This window comes from Nylanderia fulva, unplaced genomic scaffold, assembly GCF_048542155.1.
Source record: "Nylanderia fulva isolate GAGA-0341 unplaced genomic scaffold, ASM4854215v1 Scaffold56, whole genome shotgun sequence".
Classification (NCBI taxonomy): Eukaryota; Metazoa; Arthropoda; class Insecta; order Hymenoptera; family Formicidae; genus Nylanderia; species Nylanderia fulva.
In genome coordinates, this window is record NW_028190654.1 from 771,405 (window position 1) to 796,432 (window position 25,028).

The 25,028-nt window shown below is 37.7% G+C and overlaps 1 protein-coding gene across 1 annotated transcript; it reads left to right on the forward strand.

Annotated features, from left to right (window-relative positions):
• Positions 1–733: 733 nt before the first annotated feature.
• Positions 734–5,628, forward strand: LOC114936334 (uncharacterized). Its single transcript, XM_029309507.2, has 3 exons — positions 734–885; positions 3,942–4,304; positions 4,485–5,628. Exons 1-3 carry the CDS (start codon positions 831–833, stop codon positions 4,790–4,792), a joined length of 726 nt encoding a protein of 241 aa, XP_029165340.1. The 5' UTR covers positions 734–830; the 3' UTR covers positions 4,793–5,628.
• The last annotated feature ends 19,400 nt before the right edge of the window (positions 5,629–25,028 follow it).

Below are 25,028 nucleotides of genomic sequence, written 5' to 3' on the forward strand. Positions count from 1 at the left end.
TTCCACGATTAAAGTACTTGTAATAACGGACTGCGCAGACTGCAATTCTATGTAAAAAGCAAAAAAAGTAAAATAACTACAATTTTGTTATCGATTTTTTGTGTCAAGTCATAACAATATTTGTTTAATAAAATAATTCTAGTTGTCTGTTGGTATATAAAATAGAGCTCATGCAGTCGGAATAATATGAAAGAATATTAGTATACAATTATAAATGAGATAACAAGTGTAGTAAAAAAGTTATATATGTTTTCATGTATAAGTGTGTGTGTGTGCGTGTGCGTGTGCATGAGTGTGCAAAACCAAACTCAAGAGTTAAAATGGAGCAGTAGATTACCCTCTTGATGTCGCGATAGAGCCCCAACATGCTGAGCTGACATCTCTCTCTTTCTCTCTCTCTCTCTCGCTCTCTCTCGCTCTCTCTCTTTCTCTCTCTCTCTCTCTCCTCTCTGTTTATTTTTTCAGAGTAAATTATAATATTTATATAATATTTATAAAGATAAATTGTTTGTGATGTTAATTGATCATAATTTGCAGCTAGATAACAGCAGTGAAAATACAACACTAGATAAAAAACAAAGTGTATACAAAACTTGTTTTGCGAGTGTGTGTGTTTAGAATAAAGAATTAAAAATCTCAAGCAGAAGTGATTCACTTTTAATGATTTTAGAATAGAGAGGGAGTTTATATATGCTTGTATATTAGCTTATATATAAGCTTGATTGCACTGCGTTGATCAGTCTTTATTCATACTTGTTAATACATCTGCTAGAAATATTTTTCCTTACAATTTTAAAAAGTATTTTGTGAGAGAAACTTTGGTTTCGAAGATGTTTGCTGTAATCTTTGCAATTGCGCTTGCGAATGCATATGCAGCCGAAATTCGTAAGTAAGCGAGAATATTTATCCATATACAAGTGTAATCAAAATTTTAAAAATGTAGAAGAAATAATATATAAATCAGAAAATTCAACTATATAAATTGTGTTACTAGGTTGTAAGAGATTAATGTAAAAAGAGAAAATTATATTGACGTTCATTAAAACATATTATTTTAAATATTTGATTAACTTTATGAATAAACATACACATTTTTAATATGTATTTCTTATTAGAAACTGCAAGTAAACAATTAAAATAATTATTATTTTATATTAATTCAATTTCTCTTTCATCTTTGTCTTTAAGATTCGTTCTCACTTATTATTTTTAAAGATTATTATTTATTAAACAAAAAAATATAAGCATATTTAGCTTCGTATAACTTTTCTAACTTTTCTAGTACATAAAAAATCTAAATATTATTTTGAATAAGAAAATTATTTGTAATATAAATATGATGGTTTCTAAATCGGCCTCAGAGCCATAACACGAAATATTACGAAAATTAATTATTCGGAACTGTATCTCTTGGTACGAAATTACTAAAGTTCCATATATTAATTAACCTCGAACTTACATATGGAGAAATAGGCGCGAAAAATATAGGTCCGAAAAGTCGCTGAAGCGGGAAAAATTATTTGTGTTTTTTAAGAAAGAAATAATATTATTTCTTGATTTCTTATTATGCAAATAAATATATATTTGTGCTTTATAAGAATTGATTTTTTTATTTATTATTTTATTAAATATTATTTAAATAATTTTATAATAAATATTTTGCATTAAAAATTTTTCTTACTCCATATTGTCTTTATTACAATATAATAAATTTGTTTTATCATATTACTTGGAAATAAATACTTTGAAATAAATATTTAAAAGTATATCAGTTGAAAATCAATTAAATATTATATATAATAATATAATTATTAAAATATACTTATAATAATATATAATAATATATAATTATTATAATTATTTTAATAATATTATATTATAATATATATAACAATAATAATTAATATAATAATATAATATTATTATATTATTAGATAAGGTTTTAGCGGGAATTTATAACAATTATTTAATTTGTTTAATAAGCAATTATATAACAACTTTGTTTTATTTTATTATATAAATTTCAACACTATTGAATTATAACACAATGAATCAATTGCAATGCATATGCATTACGTAGATAACGATGTTAAGGACATGCTTTGAAAAAAAACACACGTGTGTGAAAAAATTTCTCTAATTATAATCTAGGCACGCTTAATCGAGGAAAATGATAGGCAGGTACTGTCGGCTTTGAAAAAATTTCTCATGAATTTATTACTTGCGTGTATTATATTTTGATACTATATAATCTAAAAAAGGTCCTATGTGTGAAAAAATTTCTCTAATTATAATCTAGGCACGCTTAATCGAGGAAAATGATAGGCAGGTACTGTCGGCTTTGAAAAAATTTCTCATGAATTTATTACTTGCGTGTATTATATTTTGATACTATATAATCTAAGAAAGGTCCTATAAAAAAATTATTGAAATAACAATTATATATTTCGTAAAAACTTTATAATAAACTTGATTTACTGTGCATTAGCATTCTTATATTATAAAATTATAAAGTATATTTTAAGTGTATTTTACATATATTTTATATAGACAAAACAATAGAAGTGTTGAAATAAGTTTTTATCGTTAATTTAAATTATTGTTTTACGTACTTACAGAGTTTCTTAAATGTTTCAAATAATTTAATATTAATATTTCTTTTAATATAATTTTTGAACTAATGTTTGTCGGTATTCTTTTTTTTTAGAAGACATAAAATTGAATCTCTTCTTAAGTTTCATTGTTTCTTATTTTCCGTGATGCTAATTGATTCTCGTATTGTGTTTAATTTGCATTTGTAACCTGCTGTCATCGCACGGAATAGTATATATGTATTTTTTCAGTTTAAAAAATTTGAAATATATGAATGTGAATAATTTTATTCATTATCTAATTCTAATATTGATTAATTCAATGGTACAATAATATGCAGTTTTTCATTCGTTTTGTGCACAGATATTCTATTGTTGCATACTTTACATTTTATAACACCGTTTAAAATAATGCCTACAAATGGAATCAGATTTCAAGGTTTTAAACTTTGTACATATAATATTCAAGTTGTATGTGAAAAAATATTTTAAAAAATAGTCTCATTTTAATATACATATCATTTATAAATCTATTTATAAATCTATATGAACAAGTTGAAAACCGATATTGATTGAGCAATAAAAATCAATATACAACTGAACTGTGAGAATTAATGGAGTGATTGGTATGCAATATACGGCACATATAATTAGCACAAATTCTACTAGTCAATGTTTATAAGTTTGTATTACTTAAACTGTAAATTGAGACTTTGATACTTTTTATGTCAATATTTTCGATTTTATTAGTCATTTTAAAATACATGATTAAAATAATTTTTATTTTACACTTTACGAAATAATATAATTTATTTATAATTTTCTATCGATACAATGATAGAAACGAAAATACATTTACGGTGTGTAATTAATGGTTACTAATTAAAAACTAAAGTGGAAATTAATACTGAATGTGTCATAAGTTTTGCATACATATATGTATATATAATATATTAATAGATATATATGTATTTAATGGCAAATTTGAATCTGTTACTCCATTAAAAATATATAATGTAATATTTTTTTGATAGTTCTCTCTCATACACAATTCTCTCTTATCCTCACTTTCCTTCTTTTTTCTCTTTTTTTAATATTTTTTCTTCAAATATTAAAAAATTTAAGATATAAATTAAAAATAAATTGTATACATATTATGTCAGCGCATGCTATTTTATTATAACATTTTAACAATTGTATATTATTTTAAACTATAATTTGTAATATTTAAAATTATCTGGTAACAGTTTTTATTATAATTTTATTATAATATTTTATAATATTAATTATAATATTATAAGTTTTATTATAATATTATAAGTTAATAGAGATGATTTAAATTCTTTACAGCCTCCTATATTAATGTTTGTGGCCGCAAGAATCCAAATATCAATCAATGCATCCTAGATAATATGAACAATTTGAAAGATAGAATTTGCAATGGACTTACGGATTTGGGCCTTCCACCGCTTGAGCCCCTCAATATTGAAAGATTAGTCATTTCTGACGTGTCCAACAACAAAATATATATAAATGATGTACAGATAACAGGACTTTGTGATTTTAACATCAAATCTTTCAAAGTAGATCTTGACAAGCTTGATTTTATCATTGATATTTCACTAAACCGAATTTATTTGAACGGCACGTATGATATCAACGTACATATACTGGTGCCCCTTGTTCATAAGGCACCTATTTATCTTACTTCAGGTATCTAAAATATCAGTTTTGTATTAAATAAAATAGCAATATTTGTATGTGTGTGTGCGTGCGTGTGTAAAAAAATTAAATGTATAGAAAAAATTAAAAAATTCAAAATTCAACAATATTTCAATAATAATCAGATTGATAATATGATGATATGATGATTGATGATATGTCTTTTTATAGATAACGTAGGCGTTAAGATACATCTACTCGCGGAAACTGCAAATAAAGGGGACAAAAAACATATGTATGTATCGGAAATGAAGACAAACGTTCATATCACTAGATATGAAGCTAAATACGGTTTCAACGAAAATGATCTAAGCCAATTAGGTCAAATTCTTGGCGGTCTCATAGGCAGCAATCAAGAGGAATTTATTCAAAGATTAGTACCGACATTAGAAGAAGAGGTTTCTAAATGGTTGATCAATATTTTTAACAGCTTATTTAAAATGTTCTCTTACGATGAACTTTTCCCAGATCGAGAATAAATCATCTAGTACTTTAACTTGCAAAATCGCTGTATGCATTGCGTCCAATTAAAAAGTAATTGAAAAAAATCTGTTACAATAGTTTGAAAAAAATCAGCGAATTTTATTTTATGAAACAGCATATATGGTCATATAAACATTAATTGATTAATAATAGCGCAACAATGACTCTTAGAAATAATTAGCTAATCAAAAATTGTTTGTCTCTATATTCCTTTGCATATAAGGATTTTGCATTAATATTTAACACAATTTAATTTAATAAATTATTGACATATAAATGTGTAAAAGCTATGTCTTCACTGGAACAGCAATTTTTTGTTACTTATTGTTGCTATATATTTCAAAACAATTTGACACATGTCAACTTGCGATATTTTGTTTATATTGAAGCAATATAATTTGCAATATAATTAGGAACATTTGAATTTTTATCCTATTTCCGTTTTACTACGACTGTGCCACTAAAAATTGAAAGTCTACATTGAAAGAATATTTGTTTCTTTGCGACTTGTTGACGCGTGTTGCTAATTTTTCTTCTTTCTTTACCGCTTTGAATGGAAACATGCAACAAACGGCAACTTTTGTTGTTAGCAACAAAATTAGTAAGAAACTTTAAGAAACTTTCGGCAACAACTAGCAATTTTTTTAAGAAACATGGAACATCAACAAAAGTTGCTCGTTGTTGCGTCAGTGAGGACGCAGCTAAGGAAATTGCAACGTTATATTTTATTATACATATTTATACATGCATCTGTGTAGTTTATTATTACACAAAATAATGCATTATTATAATTATTATAATTATTAAATAATATATTAAATACAATATTAAATATTGTGTATTATTTATTTGAATTATCTTACAATATTAAAAAAACCTGATAAATAAAATATTATCTCACAATATCATTAATAATTTTAATTAAAAAAACATTTAAGATGTAATTGATTAAACAAAAAATATGTTGATTTACAACGTATTCAAATAAAATAAAATTAATTAAAACCATTTCCTTTGTTAACTGTTTGAGAGAGAGAGAGAGAGAGAGAGAGATCTGATTTTTAATGTAAATAATATTGATTCAACTTCATTAATCGTATTCAAGGTGTATATAGATGCCTAGTATTTGCTGGTCTTTTACGCATATATATATATATATATATATATATATATATATATATATTTGTATTAAAAAGGCGTTCAAGATGATATTCAAATAATTGCAACTTTCTCTTTTCCTCTCTTTTATATTAATTAATTTACAAAAATTTAATAAAGTTCCAAATGGTCAGCTATAAGCCAATAATTGTGTGTGATCATCGGTTTATCTATTATTAATTTCTCACAGCTTGACTTAATATGAAGTTTTACTTGCGATTTAATTGTATTATTTAATTTCATGATATGGAAACAGAACAAAAAAATCATACATTCTCTTTATGTCAAAAAAGATCAAAATATGTATATGCACTAATAACTAAATGTTTATTTCATAATAACGTGCGTATACATATAGTGTAAGTAATTAGTTGATTATATCGCGAGCATGAGAAGCCAAAAAAAGATATTTTAATTAATCATTGCAGAATGATAAGCTTTGCGCATATAATAGGATGCAATCTCACGATCTATGTCATACATTATTTATGAAATCTTGCACATGTTTGCACATTTGTGAAAAAAAACTCTAATATGTTCTTAGAAATTATATTGCAGATATAAACATAAGGTAGTGAAATAAAAGTTTGTTAATTTATGTTTATGTAACTTATGTTAATAGCTTAGGCGATATCGATCGAATTTTTAAAAATATCGGATTTAATGTTGTTCATAATGTTCCTAAAAAACCGAATCATTTTTAATTATACTCGGCAAGGATAGACTGCCTACAGATAAAAAAACTGAAGTAGTTTACAAAATTAATTGTAAGAATTGCAACGTGTCATACATCGGACAAACAAAGAGACATCTTTGTACACGTGTAAAGGAACATTTTAGTAACATCAAAATGCATTCGAGTAATTTATCAGTTATCAGCAAACATAAAATTGAATTTGATCACGATTTTAACTGGACTTCGCCTGTTATTTTGCATAGTGAAAAACACGTAAGAAAAAGAGAAATCGCTAAAATGTTTTTTATTAAGAAAAATAATAACGCTATTAATTTACAAAAGGATACCGACAATCTAAGTAATATCTACGACAAAATAATAATCGTTTAGTCTCCAATAACTCATCTAAGAGTCTTGACGTGTTGTCAAACCGACACTATGTTCGTTCTTGACATCTTAAAATTATAATTTTATTTTAATTTTTACAAGTATGTTTCGCTTCTTTTTATTATTTTATAATATTGTTAGTGAAGTAATTTGGTTTTTATTGTATTAATCTCTGTCTATGTATATCTAGATCACTTGATAAGGACTCAAAGAAGGGTCGAAACGTTGTGATTGAATAAATAATATTTGCCAGTACGGTCGAGAGAAGATTCTTTTTTAAATTTTGTCTGGCGATTCTCAAATATCTACGTTCTTATTTAAAAAAAAATAAGTCGCATTTTTTACAACAAATTGCGTATCACTTACAAATTTGCTTAATTATTGCTATTCGTATTTGCTTAACATATATCTTCTTTATCATTTGTTTTTGTTGTTATTATTAGTCACATAAAATTACACACTTTTAACTTCAAAGAAAAAAATATTAAAAATCATTTATTTATTTTTGCAATAGAAATACTTTAAATAAAATATTCTTTTTACAGACATGTAGCCATATATGTACTCGTACATATGTGTGTGTATATATATGTATATATATATTGTATATTGAATAAGTTTTTATTTATATAAAATAAATATAATAAAAAATATAATAAAAATAATAATATCAATTTAGAGATCGTAACTGTAATAAAATTGTTACGTATCAAATAAATTTTTATACAAAATTTTGTTATTAACTTATTATTCAATTTAAGAACGTTTTTTTAAACATTGTTATTTCTTATTCATTAGTAGTAGAATTTACCTAACTTTGCTAGAAACTAATATAACCGTAAAGATATAATCATGATCATAAGAAGAAAGAAAGAAAAAAACTGTCTGCTAATGATAAAAGAACATATAAAATAGTAAAAAGCATAGGCAGTGTAAATAAAGATAATGTAAGGAAGGATACAGTAAAGTAGATAGAACAAGAGAAAAATAAGAATGAAGATTTATGGTATTGCGCGAGACAATGAGCGTAATAAAGAAATGTACGGGACAAGGAAGAGATAAAGAGATTAAAGATAGAAAAGAAATAAAAAAAAAAATTAAATTTGGTAGGAGAAAGTATAACGGTATGCAAGAAGATGAAGAGGAAACAAAAGAGGAAGGAAAGAAGTTGGCGAAAGGAAAAGAAAAGATAAAGTTTAGATTTGAACTAGACAATGTAGAAGAGTTAGATATGACATATAAGAATGATATAAAGAATTCTTAAAAAAGAGATAAGAAAAGAATGTAGGGATATGAAGAAAGAGATAAAAAATTATAGAAAATGTAGAAAAAAAATAGAAGAAAAAAGAGAAAAATTTGATAAATTAGGTTAAAATTAATAGAAGATAAGATAGATTTCTTAAATATTGTAGAAAAATAAGAAAAATATGTGGTTTTATAGAATAACGAAAAGGAAAGAAGATCTAATAAAAATGAACAGAAGAGAAATATATACATATCTGAACAATGCCGATTATTTGGACGGAGTCAGATACTGATTGCCGACTATTCACATGATTGACACCGCTTTCATATTAAACTTCGGAATCAGATTGCCTTGTCTTGTTTCTGATAGGCGAAATATACTCGGTCAAGGTGCATACCTGATATAAAGTGCGATGTCTTTTTCTTAGCAATTTTTATCTTATCGATCTAATATAAATCTTTATTTAAATCTATTTTTATTTAAATTTTATTTAAATTAAAATAAATTAATATAAATTAATTTAATATTTCTCTCTCATCAATAGGAAGCCAAGTATAACAAGAAACAACACGGATGAAAATTAAAATAAAAAATTTTTTGTCATTCCTTACATCAAAAATATCTCAGAATTAATAGTTTCCAGCTCAGAATTAATGGCGTTAAGAAATTCTGAATTTCCTGTGGGATACCGCTGCCTCTACAAATTAGATAGATTTATCAAAGTTCAAAAAGACAAAAATAAGCAGCCATTTAATCTAATGTTATTTGCAAAATTAATTGTAAGGATTGCGACGCCTCATACGTGGGCCAAACGAAAAGACAATTATAACCTAAACTTTGTAGAAATAATAAAAAGCCCTAGATAATTTTTGATAATTATGAACTCTTTTCTCACGGCATTGTAAGTAATTTTTAATTAATTTTTATTTAATATTTTTTTTTACTAAATTGACTAACTCAACAAAAAATTTCAATAACATTTTTAAAGGGGATTATTTATTATATTTTTTTATTTCTTTTACCAACAATTTAATGTTGGAACTACTTGGCCACACAATTGATATTGTCAATTCAAATCAACAACTTCTCGCTTTCCAATGATAAAATTGTTAAAAGCTTTTAGTGTTAATTGTCATGTCGAATTACTATATTACTATCTTACAATATATTTTAACCATGTTTTACACTGCAAGAGTTTCTTAATTTCTCTTTTGCACTTCTTAAAATTTAAAATTTATATCTATACAATTTAATATTTCATAATATTTATGTTAGTAGTTATATCTAGAGCAGGACTAGTTGAGCAACTTTTTCTTTGAAGTCTTATAAAAATTTATCTATTTCTAATATGATTATAAATATAGTACTAAATAAGAGATTCGACATTCAGGTTCTTAATTATACAGGCAAAAATTTTAAATATACATTGAGAACAAAAAAAAATAAATTTTAAATAAAGATTGTCAGAGTGACCCGATGTTTTCCACTAGCGGGGTAAGTTGACCCAACGTGTGAGGTGTTGAGCAAGAAGGTGAAGAACAGGAAATACTCAAAATGAATGAGGAAACATTACTGAACCTTAATAAGATTATACAGGGTGTTCCAAAATTAGTAACAAATCTTTTAATGGCAGATTCTTGGGATTATTTAAAGACAATTTTTCCTCGGCAAAAATGTCGAGAGAGGCCATCATTTTTTGCATGTTTCCAATTTTTGTCATCATGTATCTTTGTAATTAAGTCTTAAATTAAAATTCTATTAAAGGAAACTCTACATGAAATTAATAAAAAAAATGTTATTTTGTTAATATTTTCTTTTCACAAGGTTTGCGAAAAACTCCTTATTTTTAATCGCTTATAACTCGAAAATTATTGATGACTCGACATTTTCATTGAGAAAAAATCGTCTCCAAACGATCCCAAGAATCTGCCATTAAAAGGTTTGCTATAGGATAGCTTGTATAAAACATTGTTAAATTTAATAATGTTTCACATTTTTTCAAATCAATGAAATATAACATTGTCACATAACTACAAAACAAAAAATAAAACAATTGTTTAATTTAAAATAAAAATCTATCTGTTAATTTTTTTGTTTATATATATATATATATATATATGTACGCATTCTAAAATAAATAAATAACAGCAAAATTAACATTTTGTATAAAGCTACCAGTATTGGGGAAAATTGGGCTACTTGTCCGACCCACCATTATATGCCATTATTAAGATCAACTCATGGCGCGTATTAATAACCGCGTCTGTAATCCTCGCAAAATCCCAGCAACATGTGCAGCACACAAAAATTAAAGTATCCATTTACAGTAGTCGAGCTATCCCAGCCTGCATTTCTCATAATCACGCTTCTATCGGATAACATTGTTACATAGTTTTTCAGCAGACTTATTATTCCCACATTTCTGTTGTGATCAATCTTCACACCATCGAGCTCATAGCAAATTTCGTTAAACATGAATGCGACGCAATTATTTCCCAGCGCCACATTGGATCCCTCAATTAGATGATTTATCCGCAGTTCTCCCTCGATGTAAAGAAAACTCTCATACGTATATAAATCCTGTTGTATGGGTATTCTTATCTCGTCGCTGTGTTCAAATGTTGTGTTGGCAAAGGGGTTGTATGTGTGAGTCTCAATCTTGACAATGCGATCGTCAAAGACTGGCTCTTCCTCGATGTTGAGAATTTAATCATTGTTTAGATGGCACGCACCGAAAATCCCAAAGATTGTAAAAACGCAACGTTTGACGAGGTGAGTCTCTTCTTTGTGGTTGATTTGATATTAGCAAATGATGTTGCTGCTAGTCTGATTGTGTTCTTCGTGTCTTTATTCAACACGAGCATCCCGTCGCACAAGGTGTTATCGCCGTCGTACGTACAATCTAACTGTTATTTCTTTGTCTCGAAAATCGAGCAATCATCCCTTCTGGTCAACAACGCATAACACAAAATCAGTAATGCTCCGTACGAAGACCAGCAGGTAAATGATCTGCGCCGGCGTTTCCGATATCTTATATTCTGGTGGTACTCTCAGGGAAAATTCATGTATTGTGTGAACGAGTTTACCGTTGCTGTATGCACCCGCGGTCACGTTACACTCTATGCAAATAATGTTCACGTTGATAATATTAATTGGCATGTCCGATTTGTACCATTTTCGCGGTTGCAGTATACGATTCGAGAATCTTAGCAGCGATCCAATGTTGTTGGGCATGCTAAAATTTATTTTATAGGGACATTTAATCTCGCTTTTCATTGTATTGTAATTAGCGCGGAGCACTATCGAGTAATCTTCATCGTCGACACCTTTATCACGAACAACATTATGTTTTCGGGAAAGTATGCGTTTCAAAAATTCATGTATAGCTTGCAGCTTGTACGATCCTTCGAGAATCGTAATTTCCGCGTTGCCTTTGCCGTAGTAAAATATATTATTCGAGGAATTCGAACGTCGAAAGGGGATGAAAACTTTAGAGAGTGCTGTCGACATGGCTGATAATATTCGCAAGCGTGAAAAGGTTGCCAAGGAGATTGCGAAGACGGCCGAATCAATCCGCAAGAAACATCGCGCTCTATAGACCGGAAAGATCGTGACAAAATTGCTGTCAAAACCCACTTTAAATCTATTATCGAGCCGCTACAAAAGATTGTCGACTACACGACGATTTTGGTGAAAAACGAGCCTACCACCGACGACGGCGATGTGAAGATCGAGACACGGTATGAGGGGGAGACACCGAAAAAGAGAAAACATAAAACTATCAAGCGATATAAAGAGGAGGAGAAGAAGACACTAAAAAAGAAAAAATATGTGCAAGATATTTTGAAGCCATTGGACGCTTCATTGCCGACAACCTCTACACCGAAAAGCGTACAACTTATAGTACCCAAAACACTCGTAGACGAAAATGTTTTCGAAACCACGCATAACCCGCCCGAAATATCCCTTCGAGACTGGTTTAAATCGTCGGAAGGTCAACAAATGATGCGAAAGGATTGAGGGCCATTAGGACAAGAGTACATGGACGTTCTCCTCGGTGCTGATGAGAAGAAAGAGATTGATAATGTATACGGAGTCTATTTCGGCGAGAACGAAATGCGCATCGGAAACAAGCGATTCGCAATTGACAAAGATGACAATATAATTATAGGCGACACGCGGTACATTGGAACGCCAGGATTGTACGAATTGATTTTCAAGAAAAGACCTGTTTACCAGAAGAACGATTTGCAAAAATACAAGCACATGTTATTTACGATAAACGCGCATAAACGCAATTTTGATGCGCAAGGTCGTGTGAAGAGTAGCAAGGGGGACAAGTACAAATATATACGGTGCCTTGTGCACAGATATTTAATTCTAACGAAAAAATTTAGTTTTGTTGGGATAACGCACTGTCTTCCGCGATTGGTTCTTATTGCCTGTCTTACACTTTAAATTTATATTTATATTACAGAGCCGTGTAAAACTCTTAACTTATACACGCTAACATAAAGGCGTTTGTTTATCAACATTATTATATATATAGCAGAGAAAAGTATAGAATCGAAAAGATCTGAATAGCTCAGATGGAAGAGCGTCCGGCAAGCGAAAGGTCTCGCGTTTGATTCCCGGTTCAGCGACTTTTGGATTTATATTTTTCTTTTGCATTTATTTATTTCCGTAGAGGGGTTAAAGGATTAATGAAATAAAATCTCAAAGATGAGATTATTTCATATTTTAAAATCTTAGCTGTGACCAAGTAAAATTTGGTGCCTTGTGCACAGACATTTAATTTTAACAAAAAAATTTAGTTATGTTGGGATAACGCACTGTCTTCCGCGATTGTCTCTTATTGCCTGTCTTACATTTTAAATTTACAAATATATAATTGCACCGTTGACGCGAGTGAAGAGCCCAAAATCTGGCATGGGAATGCCTCGCGCTATGACGCTAACCGACAATAAGATTGATTACGTACACTGGGATGATCCCAACGAGCTAGTGGATCGCCTACGATTGCTCGACGCTTTACGCCAAGCCGGCAACAATGCGCACGACAACGAGATCCTGTCGATCATCGAGAAACTGCGGGAAGCGGGCATTATTATAAATTAAACGGGGTCCCGACAATCTATTCAGTCTACGCGTGACACTTTACAAAGCATTGCAAAAAAAAATGTCTATCAATAAATTTGGATTTTTCGAGAGTAGAATTATTATTAGAGATACACATTGATGAGAAGATATGTGCGTAAAAGCGCTATATGTCGCGTCGCTACAGATTATGACGCGAGATTGCGCAAGATTCGCCGTGTAGCGCTACCTAAGGCGGATATCGATGCCGTCAACAAATTGTACCTGAAAAAGTGCTTTAAAACATTGATGATCCAACAGAAAGAGTTAGATGAAAAGCTGGCTGCGTTAGAGAAGGATGTACGAGCGTTGGAGACTGTGATAAAAGAACTTTTGCATGCGCCAAACACTACTTCAAAAATATCTATCTAATAGAAACGTCCAACCGGTTAGAAGGAATAGTTGCAAACGAGCAGCTACAAAGGATTATCAGCATACTACTAATCTACAATAAGCAACAAGAATTTTGTGACCGCCAAACTCTGCAGTAACAAGTCTAGCAGTAAACGGCCTGTCGGCTGCTGCGAACGAGGCTACGAACGCGTCAGAAGCGGCTGCGAACGAGGCTACGAACAAGTACTTAAAGGCTACGATCGCCTCAGGTACGGCTGCGAACGGGCCAGGGCGGGCTACGAACGGGTCAGAAGCGACTGCGAAAAAGGCTACGATCGAGTCAGGAACAATTTTCGAAACTGTCAAGGACGTGAGTAAACAAACCCGAAAGAACGAACGCGAAAGAACCCGAAACAACGAGGCACGAACGCGAAAGAACCCGAAACAACGAGGCACGAACGCGAAAGAATGAGAATGAATAGTGAAAATAACAACGAGCAACATAGTTTGGAGAGACGGCTTGTAAGTGCCATTCAGCGTAAACATCTTCCACATGTCGTTCTTTAGCGTGCGATTGAATCGCTCGACGACCGACGCCTTCAATACCGAAGATGTAGAATAGTGATTAATGTCATGTTTTCGCATAAGTCGTTGCACATCGGTGTTGTAAAGTTCCTTCCCATTATCAGTTTGCATGTTTTTTGGGCATCTCTTGCTATCTCGAATTATCTCGGCGATTGCTGCCATGCCTCGTATCAGATTACAACGGACGCAAGCATCAAACGATTGGTATGCAACCCGCCGACGTTACCCCCGCGATCGCCGAAAGACTCTTGGCAACCGTGTACAATCGTGTAAAAATCGCGGGACCGGCAAAGTTCAAAGTAGGTGATCAGGTACGCGTCAGCAAATACAAACAACTTTTCTAGAAGGGATACACGCCAAATTAGACAACCGAGGTGTTTAAGATTGTTAAAGTGTAGCATACTAATCCCGTAACATATCTACTCGAGGATTATCGCAATACATCTATCGCTGTAGCGTTTTACGAGTACGAGCTGCATCGCGCAAATTATCCGGATGTGTACCTCGTGGAGAAAATACTGCGCAGGAGGGGTGACGAGGTTTACGTGAAATGGTTGGGATTCGACAGTTCGCACAACTCTTGGATACATAAAAAAAATTATATTTAATGTATTTTATTCAATCATTTTATTTTATAACATTATATATATATATATATATATTATATTCCATATACAATATATATAAAATATATAACAAAAAAATATATAATTCTTATTAATACATCCATACAATATAATATAAATATATTATAAATATAATAAATATAATAAATATAATATATAATTTATTTACAACAGTATTTGATAATGTCCCCACGGCAAGGTGTCAGTCGAATGAGGTACGACATACCGCTTGTCGTCGTAGAGACTTAGAGCAATTTTTGTCTCGTTGATGGTATACACTTTATGCAATTTCGATCTTATACATGACTGCTAACGCGTTATTTCAATTTCTTCATTAAGACAGTGCGTATAATCGTCAAATTTTATACTACGCGCTACAACGGTACTTTTGACGCCTTTTGCCTTTTTAGTGTCCTTTTTACCGTCCACCCGCAAAGCATACATTTTTGCTCTAAGCCTGACAAATTCGGTTATTATCGCGCCGTTATTCTCATCTTTCATCAGACCCGGCATCTTTTTATTCGCGAGCGGTATACCGTACGCATTATTTGCAGTGTAATCGCTGGTATCGAATCGAGCGATATTGCGTTTCATATTTTCATAAACATCCTGGCATTTAATTTGATATATTAAACTGTCCGCGTCGGTGTACATTACTCTACAATTGTCACGATAGAGCGGTGACATGTATTCATGATGAAATTCATAAAGACATACTTTTAATATGTCGAGTATGCACATGCCGACGTAGATTGGTTTGTAGAATTTAACTTTAAGTTTGCGTAATTCTATGGCAACTAATTTTTCCGAAAATATGCTAGTACTATAAAAATTTGGTTTCGCGATCATTGCCTCCGCACCGTACCGTCCGTCCAATTTTGTTAATAATTTTACATCCACATGATTGCGCACATTTTCCATTGTCTTGCCGAATACCGCATTATACATCAATTTATATAAATTTGTTTCAAAAGCGTTTTTCAATTGTGTTCTAAACTGTGTGTTGAGTTCGATGTATTTTTGAAGCCACGCTGACTGCGTAAATTGTAGTATGCGGTACATTTTTGTTATGCGTAGCCCGTGGCGCGTGCACTGCTACAGATTACGATAGTTTATTACATAGCGCTTCTTATCGTAAAGCGTTGCGAGGAGTTTATACTCCCGCTTGCCGAGCGGCTTATCGCGCGTCGGACAAAACGGTAGATCAATGTGCGCGTTATAAAGATGCTGCGGATATTCTAAATCTACTTCGAGAACATAGTCTATATGCGAATCGAACGCGATAGATGATATATCAAAATTCGATACATCGTAGACCCACTGAAAATTGGCATACGGCAATGGTTAACACATTGCCCATCTGTACAAATTATTTACATCAAAATACATGAGGTAAGATAAGGGTTTCGATGGATCGTACGATTGCATGTACTTGTTATTAGCCTGTGCGTATCGACCTGAACATTGACTAAGGCCGCCGCGTATACCTTGTTCGACAAACATTACCATGTCAATGTCTGTTAATAATTCAAATTTTATATTTGTATGTTTTAACATGGCGTCCCATGTATATCCGGGGAGAGTATAATAATACGCGGAATCGAGTCCATAACTTTTTATACAACTGTCGCAAAAATTTTCAAATATATCGGCCAATAACAAGACATCAATTTTTAAATATAAATCGCTATATTTGCCTAGCGTTTGAAGAGAGAATCGGCTCCAGACGGTCTCGGCGTGCGCGTAATCACTCTCGGATACAGTGTCGCCGGTCAGGGAACTGTAAAATGAGTCGCGCGGCGGTAAACATGTGTCTTGTAATCTGTCCACGCAGTCTATGTATTCGTACGGAAAGACGCTCAATAAATTGAACATATCTGTCGATAAATTTTAATATTTTAAATGTAAAATTTTTAATTTATCTTTATCTAAAAATGACGCTAGTTTGTCAAGACTAACGCTGAGAAACTTGTACGAATCGATAAACCGTAATTTAATATAATTTTTCGAATTATTGTCTTGCGTCAATCTAACAGTTTTCGGGAATGATATATATTTTTTCTTCGTTATCGGCAGTAATTCGATTTCCTCTTCGAACGCTGTGGCTATGTCTTCGATAATAAAATGCGCGTCGTAGCCGGACAGATTGTGAAAGACTATAAAAATACAAAATGATTCTTTGTAATTTGAGTTACAATTTGAGTGCGCGGGGCCCCTGTACCACCCGGTGAGGTGGCAATAATCGCGAACGCGTGTATCGTCTTCGTCAAACGGTTTTTCACAAATGTGACAATGCGTCGCGCTGCGAAATTTTAACCACTCGTCAGGCATTAAATTTACCATGGGGACATTGGTTGTTAAAATATTTTTTACGCGGATTGCTAAATTTTTAAGTTGTTCGGCGAACCACGCAACGCAATCGACACTACGGCGAGAATTGTACGCGGACAACAAACTGTCGTACGAACACTGTGCGTAATACGCGATGCTGAACACTTGATGGTGTTGATAATTTTTGGCATCTTCGGTCTTTGCCAAAACACACTCGAGGTCGGCGTACACCACAAACGGAAACCGCTCCTTCCTTGTGTAGTTGTCGAAGCTGAGCCACTTGTCATTGTCGCTCGGCAACCGGATAGCGCAGTCGTTCAGTTTCCCGCAATCTTCCGTATGAGCCTGCAATTTATCCGCCGCTCCGAAATAGTGTAAACATCTGAAAATATTAAACATTTTAATTAAAATTATTTTTTTTAATATAATTTACGTGTAATAAATATATACTTACCAATCGCATATATATCTTTTACATTTCTATTTGCTCAGTTACGAGCTCACGAGGCGAGACAGATTCTTTATGCATGTGAAATGTCCGATGCTGTTTTCGTCTTCCACGTATAGCAGATTGACGTGTCTGTCTTTCTTTTTTTCCGAAAGACGTAGCGGGATAATGTTCTCGTTGTCGATGATATACACGTTTACGAATATGTCGTTTGCAAGTTCAAATTTTTTAATTTGATTCACAGTCACTGGAAACTCAATGTTTTGGACATTCAGCACTGTGGTGTAATGCGGATAGGAGGATTCCCGATCTACATGTATATCAGCGGGGTACAGAGCGGCCACCACTGATCATGCGAAACACGCATTGTGCGCTGATCGCACATTAACAACCGCTCTCTTTGTCACAATTTTTCGTGGTAATGTGATACGGCATCCCGCGCGCATAGGATTATACTTGTTGATATTTACTGTCAAATCGATTATCCGCGACAATGCCCAGCCACTATCGCGTTCCTGGAACTCTTCTAGCGATGCTAGCGTGGGCTCGATTATGCGGCGCTCGTACCACTCGCGTACATCAGACGTGCGTAAGAGTTCAAAGTTTCTTGTGTTGATACTTTTATTGGCGCGCTTATCACCGGACACAAACTCACCGTTGAAAACAATGTTCACTTTACACTGATGTGTCTCTGCAGCACATTCTCAACTATAATGTCTGCGGCATTTTCCAAAAATTGACGCGGTTTGATATAGTCTGTGTTAATTACCGCACCGCATCAGTATACAGCTATCGAACGCCGTATCGATCTCGCGCCAAACGAGTCTTTGCGCGTTTTTGTTGCCGTCGATATTGCCACCGCCACTGTATTCACCACCAATACACATATATCGTCTCTGCAAGCGTACCTTTACACCCTCAAATCGCACTATTGTAGCCACCATTTTTTTTGTGACGCTGGGGAAACCATCATGGTACCACGCACCGCCGGGTAGAGGTGCGGGTTATGTGGGACTCCTTGTTCCCCTTGATCGAGCCACGAGTGGTTCGACCAGGGGGCCCAAGGCCTACTGCACTAAAACCCTAGCGGGTGTCCTTCCCGGGCGTTGGATAGGGGACGGCGAGGATGCTGGTATCCCATGCCGTTTCGCCGCCTCCCTACCAAGCCATCTCCGGGGAGCTGCCTTGGCCTTACGGCCGAGACCCTTCCCCGACCGCACAGTCAATGATTGTGCGGTTCCTTTGCGGTTGCGGCGCGGGGCGACACCGGCCCCACGCTGCGCCCTCCTAAAAAGTTTGGGAGGCGGGGCCATGGCTCGAGAAATCCCGCTCGAGCCATCGCCCCCCGCCCTCCAGTGGTCGCAACCCTCGTATCTTTTAAAGGGTGATCCGGTTCGGCGTTCCACCAGGGGAGCCCTCACCGGGGGGTTCCTCTCTGAAGGAGAAAAAGCCCCCCTCGTGGACGACGTTGCCCTCCCACCGGTGCTCTATGACTCCCGGTGAGAGGGCCCCGCACGTCACGTCTCCGTCCTTGAGGGGGGCCCAGGCGCCCCGGGCGGACGGGCGATGCCTACCCGCCAGGGACGCGTGGCCCCCCCTCAGTTCCCCCTGCTGCGGCTTCCTCCGCTCCATTGGGAGTTAGAATTCGGCCGCAACCGGGAGGATTTCCCTTTCGGGGGCGCGGCCGCGCTAACCCCGCCTGGGCGAAGCGACGCACCCGCGCCTCCGATTCTCGAGAGGTCTTTGGGGAGGGAGCTCTGGGACTTAGATGTTCCCCCCCCCCCCCGGAGACCTCATTTCGCGTCGTGTTTCAACGCGGGTGTGTGTGTGGCAGACCCTCCCCGGTCCCCGCCACTACAGATGAGCAAGCTCACCGATGGCGGGGAAAGAGAGAGCCCGCCCCCTTCTTTTCTCCATCCGTCGTTTCTCTTTTTCTCTTAGAGGCGCGCCCTCCCTCGTCCCCGCCGCTAAGAGTGGGCAAGCCCACCGACGGCGGGTAAGGAGGGGGCGCGTCCTCTTTCTCCTCGCTTTCTCTTCTTCTTCTTGCGTTGGGGGCACCCCCCTCCCCGATCCCCGACACCACAAACGACCACAGCCGCCGATGCCGGGAAAAGAGAGGGCACGTCCCCGTCCTCCGTCTCTCTGACTCTCTCCTCTCTTCCTTTTTTCTCCCTCTCTCTTTCGGCCTCCTCCTTCTGCAGCATAACTTTGCTGCAGAAGGAGGAGAACACCCTTCAAACGTCTTTATTTTCTGTCATTGCTTTCGCTATTGTGGGCAATGACAGGTCCACTCCTACTGCGGCCACGAGCTCCACTCTTTCACTCGCCCAGGCAACACAGTCTGCGAGTGTGTGCTGGGCGGTGTCACGCCCGTGGCTGCAGTGATGGCACCGCGTTGTGCGCTTCTTTCCTATCCGTTTCAGGTACTCACCGAAATAATCGTGTCCGGTGAGTACCTGAGTCATGTGGTAGGACACTTCTCCTTTGGCCCTGTCCAGCCAATTTTCCAGACAGGGCCGTATAGCCCCGACGGTACGCTGATCCAGCAGCCTCAGATCTGCGAGACTGCTCTTCCACTTTTGGATCAGCGCCCGTCGAGAGTGGACCCTTACAGTACGCCGGAGCCTTTCCATCATTATGACGCCCGCCCGCTGGTACTCGTGCGTACGCGTGTACACCTCTGCGTACATACGGGCGAGCATCTCTATGGGGGGTACTCCGGAAAGCACCCCCACGGCTGCCCAGCTCACTGTCCGGTAAACCCGGCAAATTCTGTTGGCCACCCGCCTCTGCAACTGCCTTAGTGCGTTTCTTGGGCCGCGGGTGGCCTCTAGACATTCTACCCATACCGGGGCTCCGTACAGGAGCATGGCATGTATGATTCCGGCGTACAATCTTCGAACACTTCCGCCAGGTCCCCCCAGATTGGGCAGCAGGCGCTGAAGCGCCATCGCTGCCCCCTCCACTTTGGAGGATATGCGGCGAAAGTGCTCTCAAAAGGTCCACTTATTATCGAGGTGAAGGCCTAGGTATTTTAGGCAGGCCCCCACCTCTATCGAGGTGTCCTCCACTTCGATGTAGGCTCTTAGTGGCGTCCCGTGAGAGCCATCGTGTAAAAAGATGGCCTCTGTTTTTTGGGGCGCCACTTTGAGCCTTATCTGCTTTATGAGACGCACAACGCGGCTTACTGCGATGTTAGCTCGAGCGGCTGCCTCTTCCCACGAGTTCCCTCTAGCCATCACCAGCGTGTCATCGGCATAACATATTGTATGACAGCCAGAGGGGAGGGCTTGCCGAAGAACGGCGTCGTATGCGAGATTCCATAATAGGGGTCCAAGTACTGACCCTTGTGGAACCCTGCATGTCATTCGACGTCTTTGTTCTTCGGCATTTCTATCCGTATAAGCCAATTGCCTGTTTCTGAAGTAGTCCCCTAAGATGGACACCAGATACGGGGGAACTCCATGGTATTCAAGGGCCTCCTTGATCTGGTGCCATGGCAGGGTGTTGAAGGCGTTAGATGTGTTCAACGATACCGCCAGCAACACCCCGCCTTCCTCTGTTACAACCTCCGAAATCGAGCGAACCCAAAGGATAGCATCCACGGTGGATCGCCCGATATGGAAGCCGTATTGTCCATCACTCAGATTGGGACCACTCCAGAACAAGTGATAGACCAGACGGTCCACGATAATTCTCTCCAGAATTTTGCCCGCCTCGTCTATCAATCAGATTGGCCTATCCGCCGAGGGCATATCCCTTGCTTGCCCTCTTTAGGAAGGAGGACTATATTTGCCTCCTTCTATTCTTGTGGGAAGGAGCCCATGCGGAAGCATTCGTTATACATCCCCCGCATGGGCCCTGCAAGACCCCGATAGGCGAGAGCTCAGACTTTTCCGTGAATGCCATCAGGACCGGAAGCTTTCCCAGTTTTTATTTTCCTGATAGCATTTTGGAGCTCTCCCTCCGTGACCCCCACGGCCTCCTCGTTCCACACCCAGTCCCGCGCCGGAATCGGGTCAATGCGTCCCTCCTTCAGCGGAAACAGGGTGTCGACGATTCAGCCAATAAACTGGGGGTCCATGGACTCCGTGATGGGGGCGCTCCCGTTCTTTAGTTTCTTAAGAACTATGCGATAAGGGCGCCCCCACGGGTCTTCGTCTAGGGAGGAGAGCAACTCATCTCAGGCTCTCGCCTTGGCCTTCCGTATCAGGACGCGTAGGTCGTCGCGCTTTTCTTTATAAGCGTCCCACGCGTTCTGATACCCTTCGGGGTCTAACCGCTGGAATTTCTTTCTCCAGTATACTTTCCTCTTGGCACGATCGGCGATTCACCTTGCCTCGGCAATCTCTTCTGTTCACCAATAGGTTTTTTGGGGGGATCTCCGTTTTATTCTAGGCATGGCTGCGTCACAGGCATCACTTACTGTTTTGAGCAGCCACGCCCTTTGCTCCTCGTGATCCCCCTTTTGTTCGCCTCGTACCATCAAGGCAGCCTCGACCGCGGCCAGAAACGCGTCTTGGTCGATCTTTTTAAGGGCCCATCTTTGAGAGGCAGTTTCCCTGTTGCGGCGGCGCTCCACAACCTCTCGAAGGAAGGCGCCGACGAAGAACTTTATATATCTATGGTCAGATAGAGTTTCAACCTCCGTCAGTACCCCCCACCCGCTTATCAGCTTTGCGGCAAGGAGGAGTAGCCCATGTTAGTGTAGTAACTTTTTTACAAATTATAACTTTTTGAAGAGCTTTTATTAATTAATGTAAGTACAATAAAATGTGTAATCAATAATAATTGAAGTCTTCTAATAATAAACAAATAGTCTGTAACATAGCAACGAAATGGTGTGAAAACGTATAAGGTGTAAGTGTATATGTGGTGTAAGTGTGGATCTAAAAATGCTATAGTAAAGTCACAGTAACGCAACATTAGGTCCACAATGGACTCCCTCTGCCGTCTTACACATGTGGCCTCCCTTTTCCTATTACATGGGAGGAGGCCACAGAGCGCCGCCCAGTCCAATACCTTGCCACCCCGCCAGTCGTTGTGCGAGGAACCCCAAACACCCGATTTGGCATTGAAGTCCCCCGCCACGATTATTGAGGCGGAGTGGTGTATTCTTACCTGCTTCTCTAAAGCGTGCAGCCTCCCGTCTACGCCCGCTTGGTTAAGGCTCGGCGGGAGGTACACGCCTATTACTACGATGGACCCCCATCGGACCGTGACCCATCCCTCCCCCGATTCCAGATGTTCCACCGGGGGAGAGTTCGACGCGCTTCTATGAGTGATCGCAACCGAGCCGTCTGTACTGCTTACCCAATTATTTTCAGGTATATTGTACGGCTCGGCCGCGATCCCCAGACCGCAGTCCCTCTCCACTATGTTTTGAATGAAGAGGTCCTGGGCTTGCCTTGCATGGTTGAGGTTGGCCTGCAATACTCTACAGACCATTCTCACTCGACATGTCATTCGCGGGTCCTTCTGCCTCCATGGCAGAAGGATCGTCGTCCATTAAATTTATTTCCTTGCGGAGGCGCTGCTTTTTACCGCCCCCGACAGGGAGTTTTTCTTCCTCTTCTCTTTTCGCCCCCCTTGTTTTTGGGATCCTCTGTTCTTTGGGCTCCTCAAGATTAATAAGAGGGAGGTCTTCCTCCTTTCTGGGTTTATCTCCCCTCTTTTCGCTTTTGGGGAGTAGCGCTGGCTTAGGGAGGTCCGTCATCTTGTTCAGCAAGACCCCCCTTCTTCCTTTTTGCACCGGTGTGTACGACTTGCTACCCGCCCTGTGATTTGCTGGCAGGCCCTTATCCGCGCACACCGGGCATCTCACTGCTGCTTCGCAATTTCTTGCCGTGTGTCCCTCTGCTCCGCAGCGATAACATTGACCACTGCGGTCAACATTGTTGGGGCACCGCGCGCGCACGTGCTCTCCCTGCAAAGCATTTGTAGCATTGGAGGGGCCTTGTTTCTAACAATTCGGCGCGCACGAGTGCCCAGCCGATTTTAATATAGGCTTTCTGTGTGATTTGGTTCGCCGCTTTTAATGGGCAGCGAACCCACACTATGCCCATACCACCTGGGGTTTTCCGAATTTTCCCCAGGTGGATTTCCTCCCACTTGCAGTCGCCATTTATGGCGATGGCTTTAATGACTTCGAGGGGCTGGATAGACTCGTCCATTCCCCGAAGTCTTAGTTCAGCCATTTTTGTAGGGCGCTGTATCCTTACGCCCTCCTTGCCCTTGAGGGCCTCCCTCATTCCAAAGGCAAACTTGTCAGCTCGTGCTTGGCTGTTTGCCCCCGCGATTTCGAAAATGTAGGAGGCTGTCATTCCTCTTTTAATTTTCGCTCCTTCCATATTTAGCTCTTTTACGTTCACCTTTTGGCGTGCCTCCCGGAGGGTACTTTCATATGTACCGGGAGGGCACGTTATGGTGACGGCTGCTGTTCTGGGCTCCCGTCTTTTTGCGGGATCTTTTTTTAGAACAGCCTGTTTCGGGGCTGAAGTTGCTGTGGTTTGCTTTTTGTTTGTGGTTGCACCGGTGATTGCAGCCACAGCGGCTGCCGTCTTCTTTTTTTGTCTTTTTTGAGACTACGTCCGTCCACTCCGTGTTCTTGGCTGGAGAGTGGGGTGTCTTTTCTCTCTTTCCCGCTTCTCTCAACTTTGCCGGTCGGGCTGGCGGGTTAAGAGTCGTAGCCGGTATTATTTTAACTACCTTATTTATCGTCTCGATCCTTTTAACCGCCGGTTTGGTCCTTGTGGCTTTGATTTCTTGAATCGTAGCTTTTGATTCAATTACTTTGGACTGTTTTGTTTCCCTCCGTGGTAGCAATTGCGGTTGCAGCTGCTGCTTTTTCTGCTGCTGCTGTATTTTCCCCTTCGTTTGTGCAGGCTCCTTTTTCGCCTTCAGCTGTTCCCTATAAGTGGGGATTTGGCAGCCGAATCTCTCATCTAGGAGTCTCGTGAAGACTCCTTCTATTTTGGCCATTAAGACCATTTCTTTTTCTCTCTCTCTGAGATCTTCCTCCGTGTCGCCTTGCTGGCAGTAATATTCCCTGTCTCCTTTAGCGATGTGTATTGTTCCCCTTGTTTTGCAGATGCAGCCTCCCGTCATACTTTTTAAGAGAAGATTTTCCTCCTCCTCAATCTCTATTTTTTCTTCCTCCCTTAGTTTTTCATAAGTCCTTGAGGTGTCGGGGATCTCCCCACCGTAAAGTGGAGGCGAGACTCCTCTCATCTTTACTTCCTTCATTGGGGAGGCCTCCCCACTGTAGGGCGGAAGTGGGGCTTTCTCAATATCACCATGGGTCAAG

Excerpts from the sequence above, each read along its gene's own strand:
- LOC114936334 (XM_029309507.2), top strand. The coding sequence starts at position 831 with ATGTTTGCTGTAATCTTTGCAATTGCGCTTGCGAATGCATATGCAGCC. Across the intron at positions 886-3,941 it reads TGCATATGCAGCCGAAATTC|CCTCCTATATTAATGTTTGT; the intron begins GTAAGTAAGCGA and ends AATTCTTTACAG. Across the intron at positions 4,305-4,484 it reads ACCTATTTATCTTACTTCAG|ATAACGTAGGCGTTAAGATA; the intron begins GTATCTAAAATA and ends GTCTTTTTATAG.